The sequence below is a fragment of the Anoplophora glabripennis genome, unplaced genomic scaffold (genome assembly GCF_000390285.2).
Source record: "Anoplophora glabripennis isolate ALB-LARVAE unplaced genomic scaffold, Agla_2.0 scaffold608, whole genome shotgun sequence".
Taxonomy (NCBI): domain Eukaryota; kingdom Metazoa; phylum Arthropoda; class Insecta; order Coleoptera; family Cerambycidae; genus Anoplophora; species Anoplophora glabripennis.
The window spans coordinates 85,308-97,859 of NW_019416815.1; the positions used below are offsets into that span (position 1 = coordinate 85,308).

Here is a 12,552-nt window from a genome sequence, read left to right on the forward strand (position 1 = left end):
AGAGTTGTGGTGAGACAACTCGTGGTTCTTATTGCACCATAATAATGCGCTCGCACACTCAGCTTTGTCAATTCGTCAGTTGTGTGCCAAAAATTAAATTACTGTCTTCCCTCACCCTCTTTACTCGCCAGACCTGGCTCCTTGTGATTTTTTCTTGTTTCCGAAATTAAAATCAGTGCTGAAAGGACGCCGTTTTCAGACTATTGATGATATCAAAGCAAATTCATCACATACGTTAAAGGCCATTTCAAATGCTTCGTGAAATGGAAACACCGCTGGAAAAAGTCTGTGAATAGGGGAAGGGAGTATTTTGAAGGAGACAAGGACCAATCATGTATAAAATTAATAATAAAGTTTAAAAAAATAAAGTTCGGTTATTTTCTGAACAGACCCCGTATGTCAAATATTAAAGACTAATTTTACATAAAATTAAGTCTTTATTATTTCCAAAAAGTCTATATCATGTTTAAATATATTTTTTTAGAGTGAGGGTTTAATTAATTATTGCGGTGGATCTTTAATTACTGAAAAAATTTAAAAAATCTTTATAAACATTTAATTAAGGCATAATGAAAGTAATAAAACACCCACTGTAACTATTTTATAAATGGCAATATTGAAGTGAACCATCTGAGACGCCACTACTAAGAATAATTAGAACTATAAAATAATTGAGGGTCTATTTATTTCGATCCGAACAGCTGAAAATTGTTTCTGTTAAGTCACCACCTGGTCAGATTTTCATATAATCACCTTTTAAAGGGCAGATGATTTTGATTTCTACCTTCTTTTGTGGATTAATAATTATATATGCGTGCATTGTTATTTTCAAGAAATAAACTTTTATCACGTGCTTATATTATGTAGATATTGAGTGACTATTTGGATATGAGAAAACTGATTGCGTAAAATTTCATTCGTACGACATATTTTTATTTATTTGATTATAAGAAATATAGATAGACTTTCTTATTGTTTTAAATTGCTTCTTTAAAGATGTTTGAATAGAGTAAAATTTAAAGCCAAACAAAATCAGAATATTCAATAATAACATTAATCTGTATTTTTGGGAATAAAAAATATCCTGTATCTTACAAAAAAAATACGCCTTTTACTAAACATGAAAACTGTGATATACAAAGTATTTTAAAAATATTGTCCTAGCTGAAACATTTGATTTTAAGGAAAAACATTTCGGATACATTTAAAAAAAAATCAATACCAGATCCAATTAAAATGAAGTACAGGTAGATTGAGTTTTCTTCAACAAATTGGTAAAGATGTATGGAACAATCAAGGATTTCTTTAAAAATGATATATTGCTTGTACATCATTTTTCTGTATTGAATTGTAGTTAAGGTGGTCTGCTGAGTAATAATATGCAGCCCCCACCATTTCCTGTATAATTCTCTGACTTCTTTGGTAATCTTTTGGATTAGAATAAGAGAAATATCATTAAATATTTGTTTTTTATTATTACTTACCTCAGTGTAGAATGTGACAATCACTATTCAGTGAACAATAATTGTATAAATTTTCACTGTTTAGCAAAATAATCACGGAGTCTATAATTTCTTCCTTACCCTAAAATATTTGTGTTACTCCATTTAACAACAAACTGCCCTGCCACGCATATTTTAAATGTATCAAATTCTTTTTTAATGATATCACGATGTTCTCTGTTTTTAACTCTTAAAGGTCTCGAAATGACGCCATGATTTTTATATTTTCAAGGTATCGTTGTAATATGCAGTTTTTTAAATTTCATTCACCAATTATTTTATATAAAATTGCCCTTATGAAAAATCTAATATTACAATTACTTATGCTTTTCAATATTACAATCTGATTTAAAAAATTGAAAATGAAAAGTGATGAGGTTTTCGAAAAGTCTTTTTAAAATATGATATTTATATAATTAAATTATATTTATAAAATTAACACTTAAACTGATCTTTTGGTGCAAATGGTTATTTACCATGAAAAAAAAAACACAATTACGGACAATATTTTTATATTATCCGCATATATCGGAAGGTGTGCTCAATCTTTTTTGTATATTTACCTACCAATTTCCACAAACGATTTGGTAAACTCTTAACAACCTATTTTAATTCGCATACATCACTCAAAATATCACAACAAAACCGTAAACAAGGGCTAATTGGTAAATTACATGGATAAAAGCATCAAAGAACAGCTGAAAGTGTTAAAAAGTCGCTAACTTTAACCCCGCCTCCACCAGGTGTATGCGGGCGATTTAAAATTAAAAGTTGCCTTCATGATACCATCTTCAGTCAGAGGTGAACCTCATTAATGATAGAACTCACGAAGATACCGCTCAACAAAAAACCAAACGTAATATGAAATATGTCATATCGGGACTATAATAGTCAAGTATCGTCTTACATGTTCTCTTGTGATGTTTCTAAAAACGAAAATCCTTGGATATACGAGACGTCCAGCTCCCTTGTAGTGTCAGCAGATGAGAGTTTCCCAAAGCAAGTATCCAATAAGCAGCCCCTGAGAGAGAAAAATAGAAAAAATTGTGGTTATCGTCACGTGCCCCACAAAGACAAGCCAGCGCAGGTTGTTGCCAGAAGGAACGCAAGAGAAAGAAGACGAGTCCAAGCCGTCAATACCGCCTTTGTAAGATTGAGAAAAGCTGTTCCAATTCAGAATGTTAGGTAATATGATATTTTTCATTTTGCCTCACTTAAATGCTTAGAATAACGTATGAGTACGGGTACCAAAAGTGAAGTGTCCAGTTACTTTATAAAAAGATTTAAATTTGAGGTACTTTAAGTATCCCATACATCAATTTTCGGTTTCTTATTTCATTTGCCATTTATTTACTTAAAGTATCAAATATATCTTCGTATTATTCTACAATATTTATAAATTTGTTTTCTATCAAAGCCAACAGAGAAACTAGACTAATATTTTGATTACAAAAGCGCCAGTGTTATTGATTCCTAACGGAGGATTTAGATATATATTTGACATTGATTTTTATACTTTTTATAAAGAAAAAAATTCCACTCAATATTTCAAATATATGTCTGTCAAGTACCATCTATAAAAAACAATTGATAAATGAAATTAAAAAATTGCTTATTACAATGATACCTACTTACTTTGACAATGTAATAAACATTATTATAGCGACATTTTGAGACCTTTAAGTGTTAGAATCAGAAAACATAGTCTGGTATTAAAAAGCATTTCGTAAAATTATTATTATTATTTTTTAATTTTAAAGCAGAACGTGTTATTAATTGGAATAAAATAATTAGTTTAGGGAAAGAAACTATTTAACTTTTATATGAAATATAGGTATAATAAATATAATAGTTTTTTTTACCGAAATAGCTATGAAAAAGTGATGCCCACTTAAACTATTTTTTACTCTGTATAAATATCAAATTTGGTACTAATATTTCATATACTATACATAACTTCAATACTAATTGGTTCAGATTAAAAAAAAAAATAACAGAAATACTGCAGTTTTAAATCAAAAAGTACCCTTGTTTTATATCGCTAAATCCAATGTTGCTTACTGTTTCTGTTAACAGCTAAATCAAAAATTATTTTTGTTTTAAGGATATGCTCATAAAAATATTTTTTTCTTATTTCAATTCTCAGAGTTTGTTATATTATTTTGATAACAATTTTATTATTAGTTTGGAAAATCGGCGATATGATAATACAAGGTGGTCCATAGGTAATGGGCCAAAATTCGTGCATAGACTTCCGAAGTAAAAATATTGCGATTTAGGTCGAACTTATGAAAATTATCAAAATGAATATTTTCCATCACTTTAAAAGTGCTTTTCAACATTGAAAATTCAGGCCGTAGTATACCTGCATTTACAATCTTTGATCTTTCTGATAGATAAGCAAGTATGTAGTACATTTTCTGTTTTTGGCTTTTTTATTCTTTTTCCAGTTATTGAACAATTGATATAATACCTTTCGTACCGTTGTATTGACTTTGTAGGTAATAAGTTCAGAGAAATATTGCTAGATTCCTCTTGTAAGTCCGGTGGAGTATTCGTAAATTCTTCGTCACTATCAGAGTTACCATTCATTTTAACTTATTCACAGAATTACAGTGTTCACAACTTACTGTTATTTTGCATTTTTATTGTGTGTTTTGATTCCAAATTTTGGTTTAAATTGACATTTCACAATAAAAAAGCAATATTTTTCCGAGTTTCTAACCTTGGAACAAATAATTTCAATTTTTCCAATAGAGCAGGGCAGTCGATTTTGTAGTTTATTAAATTCTACTTATAAGAAATTGCTGCTTCTAAGCAACAATGTCTTGCACTGATAAGCATGAAGTAACACTTTACTGGCTATGCATCTTCTCAGGATATACACCATTTTTTTAAGAAATAAACTTCCGCTGTACCGACGCTGTTTGATGAATAGAATTTTTATATATACAGTATGTCAGATAATTGATCCATATTCTAATTTACTCCCAATTAGTGACACATATAACGAATTAATTGAAGCAACATTCGAAAAATCGCTCATATTATTAATAAAAATGTTATATAATCTTGGGAGCCGAACCTACCATATTGTTAATATGGCTCGTAAAAGAAAGTTTAGAATCAAATAATCTTTATAAGATAAACAACGTTTAATAGTAATGTTATTAATTTCTTAATTATAAGTTAAAATTGTGTCCTCTTTCGTGTATGAGGCTATTGCGTATTTAGATATATTTAATTTTAACGAATTTATAAAATATCGCTCATTTACAGTCCGCACGATATTTGTTGGAATTAACCGCATTCCACACCCGTGGTAGAAAGACATTGACGGCGTGGCGTTCACCGTAGCAGCTTGCTATGTAGGTATATACTGTGTTTTGCAGTTACGAAGGTGTTTCTTCGTAAGTATTGCATGCATTTTCAGTACCTATAATTGTATTATCGTCTAGTTTATTTATGATTTGTACTCCACTGTCCTGTAAAAGAAATAAAAACACATTTTAATTAAAAAAAGATCTACATTATATTTTTAATTTTCCTGATTTTTTGTTAGGTATTATTTAGTACCCAATTAGCCATTAAGGCTAAGTTAACAACCACAGGAGTCAAATGTTGAATCATTCGAAGTGGAGCTTGGACCACCGGCGGGAATATTTAATGGAATAATATAGAAAATATGATAAAATGGTCAAAAATACTAAATACAAATGTTCAAAAATATAAAATAGCATGATGCAAAACAAACTTTTTTCTATTGAAAAAGAAGAAAAAATCGGAATATTTAGTTATAATAATTTAGATATGTATTAATGACAATATTAACGGAAGTACTTTTAAAATATGGTATTTTTACTAATTACTCATTGCGATTTACTTCTACATGACCTTTAAAAAATTAAATACAAAAAAAATAATTCGGATAAAATAGAATAAAAAGGATCCCACGTTAGAACCCGTCTTATAACTTTGCATATTGAAAGACGATTTTTTGAGAATTTTTCCAAGAAAAGATTACGTCACTCTTCTTCAAAAAGCACTTTTTTGGTTCAAAAATCAAAAAAACTCAAAAAACTAAAAATATATTATTTATGTATATNAGTAAAAGACGATTTATTTGAGAAATTTTGGAATAAAATAACTCCACTCTTTCTCAGAAAACACTTTTTTGATTTATAAATAAAAAATACCCTAAAGAACTATAAATGTATTATTTATATATATATATTTTAAAACTACATCTCAAAACGAACAAATTGAAGCAAGTTACAGGTATTTGAATATTTTCTACCCAAAAAATTCAAATGCTTATAATTTCTTGAGGGTTGAAATAAAAATTTGAAAAAATTCATGAAAGCTACTTTAAATGGATAGTAAATAATACCAAAAAATCAGGAAAATTAAAAATAGTCGGGTCACGACCTCAGTGATTTGGCATAGAACCCCATATGGATATATACGGAGTGTCCCACTAAAGTTGGCGGCGAGGTACGATATAAGGGAAAGTATAGACGTAGAGCTTCGGGAAAAAAATGTTCAATAAATCTACCAAGAGAAATCACTGAAAATAGTTTTCAAGTTCTTAGCTCGGCCGCTAGGGGGCGCAATCTACATACCAAAACATAGAGTTGAATTTTCTCAGAAATGTTTCCTGTTCAGGTATATTTAATAATACAAATATGGATAGCCGGATTCATTGCGCATAACTTTTGTTATTGACATTTTGTCCTATGTCTCGACAGAATGGGAGGGGGAAGCCCCCAATGTCTGATCAGAAAAATGCATTTTTTAAGCATTGGCTCATCAAAAGCCCATAGTGTTATACATCGTAAAGGTCTTTTCATGCTTTATCTTGTGGTGAATGCATAATGTCATTTACCTCAATGTGGAAACCTTTAAATGGCATTTTTCGAAATGAAACAATGCCGTTTTATTTTTCTCAAAAATTTTAAATGAGTTTTCTCTAAATAGTTTTCTTTACATAAATGAATTCAGCACAAAAAATTGTGAATATAGCATAAGTTTGAAATTTCTAAAAACTGTTGTTTAAGTGGTATAGCCTATTTAGTTATTTCCAAGTTTCACGTGTAGGGATAAAAACTTTTTATAGGTTAGTTTGAAGAGCATGAAAATAGACGCCAAAAAAGGTTCGATATCTTTTTTTTATTATCAAGTTATTCGCAAATTAGTGACCAAAAAATAAATAATGATAATGAGTTGAGGAACACGACGCTAACGAAAGGACATTTAATTGCCAAAACAAAAACAATAACAAGTAACAAAAGTAAAGATGTTTATAAATGCTCGAAATGCATACCATTATTTTCTGCTCTTAAGATGGTGGCAATTGCATCTCCTATTATTCGTTGCATATTTTCCACAGTTGTAGGGCGAGTTTGAAACACAATATCTTTAATTTTTTCAATAACGGTAAGATCCGGGGAACTAGGTGGCCATAACTATGTTTTGATATGTAAATTGCGCCACCTAGCGGCCGAGCTAAGAACTTGAAAACTATTTCCAGTAATTTTTCTTGGTCGATTTATTCAACCATTTTTTTTCCCCGAAGCTCTAGGGCCTATACTTTTCCTAACATCATACCTCGCCAACCTTAGTGGGACAACCCGTATATTTATTTTATATAAAGATATTTTATTATTTTGAAAATGACGCGTAAAATTTCAAGGCACGCCTTTACCGCTGTAAATTGTTACAGTAGTTTCAATAACAGAACTTTATTGGCTTAATCTTTTCTTGGAATTCTATCTCAACAAATATTGTGCGGACTGTATCTAATCATTTTCTGATATATTTAATTATTAATGTGCAAGTCAGTTTCACTGGCAGTAATTAATTAATTATAGGAATTAAAAATATTGCCTTAATAGTTTCGGTCAATGAAATGTTTATTGAACAAGTTCAAAATGTTTTTCGATTTAAGCAAACAATTGCTGCTTGAAAATTATTTTATCTATTTCTAAATATTTTTTGTACATTATAAATTAATTTAATTATTAATTGCAGAGGAAAAAGAGTGAGTAAAGTAAAGACGTTACAACATGCAATCAACTACATTCGTGCATTGCAGAGGATTTTGCAAGAACACGGAAACTGTGGTTCCTCTTATGCTGTGGTAAGTATGTTACTTAATTAATATGTATTTTGTAATACACTAGCTGCTGTAATTGTATGTTCACAGTTTAAAATTATATCTAACAGTATCTTCGGGACAGGCGTAAATAATTTTTAAATATTGTTCAACGTATAATAAATACATTTACAATTTGTAATAATAAATATTCCAATTCAATACCTAGTGATTCTAAAGATGGGTCCAGACGCATGCAACTTGTAATGTAATGCGAATTTAAATAACAGAAAACTTTTAAGGTCATTCTTTGTTTTCCAAGTTTCCATCATATTGCAAATATAACCGCATCAACTGCAACATTTTCTTATCTTTTTTAGTTGTTAATTCTATAAGAATGTTATATAAACTGTTTAATTTATGTTTATTTGTGAATTAACTGAGATACGGAAATAAATTAAATAAAAGAATTACTGTATGAAATTTTTGGAGGTCTTTCATTATTAAAATTGGTTTTCAAAAAATTTGAAAGTGATATTTGGGAAATAGTACATTTCCCGAACAAGGTTTATACATATTTTATAAATCTTTTGCTTACTTTTAACTGTGCAATGTTCCCGCAAGTTTCTACTCCTCTTCATGAAATATCCCGTATTATGTTACTGAATACTGTTGCTAATGGGCAGCGAGAATGTTCTACTTTGAATATATCCATTTATTGAACTTTTATCAAAGTTAATATGCTAACATAAATGTTAATAAAATTGCATTATATTATCTTCTTTAAATAATTTTGTTGTTATTTGAATAAAAAACATGGCAGCAGCCATAGGGGGGGGGGGGGCACGTCCGTCCCCCTCCCCCTTAATTCTTGCTGCATGCTGCAAGTTTCAAAAATTACATTATTATTGGCCATTCGTTCTATATAGTTTTAATTAATATAAAAATTTTAACAAACATAAGTACATATAATATTATTTATTTGCTTAGAGGCGTTTAGTGTAAAACATTCATCAGATTGAATCACTTTAGGCCACTATTTGTCACTGGGTAGGAAGGCTTTTGCACTAAATTCCTCCATATAACCGTATATTCTTAGTATTTCTGAAACCATGGTTCCACATACCATACCTTTTGTTCCATAAACTGGCTCTCGCCTCCTTCCCCTCCTAGGAAAATTCCTGGCCAGGCACATCAACCAACATGTAGGTAAACATTTTCCAAAAGTCTGCTCACCAGAAAAGCTTGTAAACAAATAGTTATCTAAGTATTTTTACGTAAGTAAGCACTTAAATAAGTTGGTCATTTTAGTAGTGTCTAATTTGCTAATTATTATATGTTTGCAGACTTTTCAAGTATCTAAAATAGTTTATAAAGTTTCCCAATTCGTCACATTTCTGTACTTATGTTATTGGTATAATGTTTCATTTTTATTTTCATAATAAATTTCTCAGAAAAGTTAAAAAATGTGCCTATCTCAATGAAGACGAAGAAGATGAAGATTATACAATAAACAATTACTTCTCACAGTATGGAAAGATCTTAGGCCAGTCATTATAGCTTTTTGTCGGGAAAAAAATACTATTAGAAGTTTCTCTGCGGAATATTGTTCAGAAACGTGTTATAAACAAAATATCAAAAAATCAACTCGAGACTAGTTGGGAAACAATGGTCAAAATTATGGAAATGTGGTTTTTTGACTCGCGTAAAAAAACTGTTATTCATAGAGAAAAAAGTTTTATACAAAAAAGGTAGGTATTAAATAAATCTGTTAAATAAGACAAGTCCGATTAAATTCCGATAATTTGTTTATGCGCAAGAGCTCAAAATTGGTCGAAAATGTCCGCTTTGTTCAATTGCTAATAATAAATACAATTTTCATCGCAGACACTTGTGATTCAGGATTTTTGAGACGTTTTGCACCCTTAATAAGTGGTAAAAATTTCAGCCCGAAAGCTTCATTAGTTTGGCGTTGGCGGAATTTATTATCTAAGAAGATGCTATTTTCAATTCATATTTTCCAAGCTCACAGGCGTTGTAGAGTTTCGATCATTAGTGGTTTTTGTACCTAAATAGTTGTATTGACATAAGCATTTACTGACAATTTAATTTTTCCTACTCGGCCTAAAATTATGACTCTGCCTACAAATTTGATTCCACCTGAAAATCTGGCTCCAGATGTGTAATTAATGAAGGTGAGATCAACCAGCAATCCTTATGATGCCAAATTTTACTGAAATCGGTGGATTTAAAAAAAATACACCCGCCATATTGGATCAGCCATCTTGAATTTTTACAATGTGAATTCATATTCGTAATCAGCGACCCAAAAACTCCTTTATACAAAATCTGGTCAAAATCCGTCCGGGGGTGGAAATGGCGTGACGTACAAAGTTAGCCCCCTATTTTTGCTATAACTCTCATCGTACCCGCATAAGACGAAATGAGCTAAGGAAAAGTTGAAAGAGGTGTACTATAACGCATTTCTACCATCAAATTGACTTGTCCAGTCCGGGGGTGGAAATTGCGCGACTTACAAAGTTAGCCCCTATTTTTGCTATTACTCTCATTGTACCCGGACAAAACGAAATAACTTAAGGAATAGTTGAAAGAGGTGTACTATAACGCATCTCTACCATCAAACTGACTTCTTATAATAATAATAATAATAATAATATCTCTACTCCTCATTCTAATTACTAATAATATGAAAATTAGTAAGTGAAGTTAAAAAAAAAATAGGAGTATTATACTTAATACTAATTTTCATTAATAAAAATGTTAATAATGACTTTATCATTGTTTTAATTCTTCAGTCATATACTATATTTATATAAGATCTTAAACATCCGCATCCGCGGATGTGAGCCTTCAAAAATCCGCATCCGCATTCACATCCGCGGATGTGAAAAAATCCGCATCCGCAACATCCAAACATCAACTGCCAAAGCTATAGAAACAAATGAAAAAGTAGCCGATCAATTTATAAAAATAGTGTGTTACAAAACGCGATAATTATTACTCAATACCATTACATAAAAAATGACATTCTTGTATTAGGAAAATAGTATTAGTAAGAAATAAGCAATAAATAGGCAGGATAATTCTTAATCCTAATCAATATTTTACTTTTATCATTTTTGAATATTTGAAAACCAAAACGCCATATTTTGGCTGTCATGTTTGTGGCTCAAATTTTTGTACAAGTTCTTGGACTTGACTTTAAAATAATAATTTTTCATGAGAAGGTATCTTTGAAACGAACGGTAGCTAACTCTCAATGAACACTTTGTGATAATTTGAGTCTGGAATAATTGTGCTTTTCTTTAAATTTTTCTGCTTTAGATATTCCAATTTTTTTCTCGGTATTCAGCAAGGCTTGGCCATATACTTCGTTTGGGAAAGTGTGCTTTCTGTTCACCAAAGATACTCTAGGTTCTTCAACTGTTTCGGCACGTGGAGACAATGAAATCGCTGATTTTGATTAATCTTCTGTCATTTGTTGGTTATTCTGTGATTCGTCCATAATTCCTCAATAATTCCTCACTATTCTGAGCCTCTAAAACAGCCGTTTGTGATTCGTAATTTTCTTCGACCATTTCGTCCGGTTCCGTACTTGCCTGGCTAGACCGTAGGTTTCTATTAGATTTTCTATTTCCTATAAAATTTTGGTGATTTAATAATGTATACGAAAATAATATAAAATTTTAACTTACGATCCACATTCATTTCTGCGGCAATACCATCCTATAATTTAGCCACAACAAATCTATTTTAATGATCCGGATGTGCCTGATTCCAGAGAGGTGGCTTGATATGCACAAGACTTATCAAATTTTCCACATCCATCTCGCATGGTGGTCACTTGAAGAATGCAATATTGCATTCATTCTTACAGCGACCAGCGTCACGGCCTCCTAGCATACCAGCGACTGAACCTACGCGGACGTGCGATACTCCATAAGAAACTACAGAGTAAAGCTTGCAGCCACGTGACCAGTTAGATTACCGTCTATGATCCAGGCCCGTTGTGATGATACATTTATACCCGTACTTATAGTCGATACTTGACTCGAACTCAGACTTAAGTACGACTTAAGCACACGGTGCTTTTTATGTTTTATAATGGATACTACAGCAAAACTCGGCGAAGTTTGGTCGTTTCGGTTCCACTTTAGTAACTTTGATTTTGCTGTAGTACGTTGACTGGTATATATAGGAATTTTCTGTTTCTTAAGTTGGTTGGGGCCTACCGCGAGAGGACCGGGACCGGGCCGACCGAGCACGAGCGGGAGGCAAAAACAGTCAGTTCTTTCTCATCGTCTCAATAAAATGCTAAATTAAACGTTAACTTTGTTAATATGTAGTTTTGTTTTTTAAAAATTGGCAATTTTTTCTTCTACTTTTTGTTTTAATGCCACAGCTAGCTGTTCTTTCTCTATTTTGATTTTTATTTTATGTAATTCTGCATATATATTGGGATATATGCATATTGGCATATATCCCAATTTCTGTAGGTAGTATTATTAGGTAACGAGCGTTCAAATAAAAACGTGGTCGAAGTTGGCTCTGACACATTAGACGTAGGGAGTAGCTTATAGCGACCAACTTAACCTCATTTCTCAACGAGCTGTATAGCAGCTGTCAGTTTCAATAACGTTAATGACTATATAACTTTATTTTAAATAATCGTGATAACAATAACAAACAATTAAAGGAGCTGCGGAAAGTGTCACCCTCCTTGTTCCAAGCACTTTTCACACCTGTTCCTCAAAGAATTAAAGACATTTTCTAAGATGCTCGGGGTATTGTTAATTTCACGAATCTTGTCTATAAGTCGAGCCTGCAGATGGTTTAAATCAGGAATAGGCAGTTCAAAAATAGTGTTTTTAAGGTAAGGCCACAAAAAGAAATCACACGGCGTAATATCACATGACCTCGGTGGAAATTCATGTT

General features: G+C 31.2%; 1 protein-coding gene across 1 annotated transcript in view; it reads left to right on the top strand.

Annotated features, from left to right (window-relative positions):
- The first annotated feature begins 2,370 nt into the window (after positions 1 to 2,370).
- LOC108910672 (achaete-scute homolog 1-like) overlaps positions 2,371 to 12,552 on the top strand; it is a 10,970-nt gene continuing 788 nt past the window's right edge. The window contains exons 1-2 of the mRNA XM_018715363.1: positions 2,371 to 2,687; positions 7,533 to 7,641. Coding sequence (XP_018570879.1) covers positions 2,371 to 2,687; positions 7,533 to 7,641 — 426 coding nt within the window. The remainder of the gene's footprint in view (positions 2,688 to 7,532; positions 7,642 to 12,552) is intronic.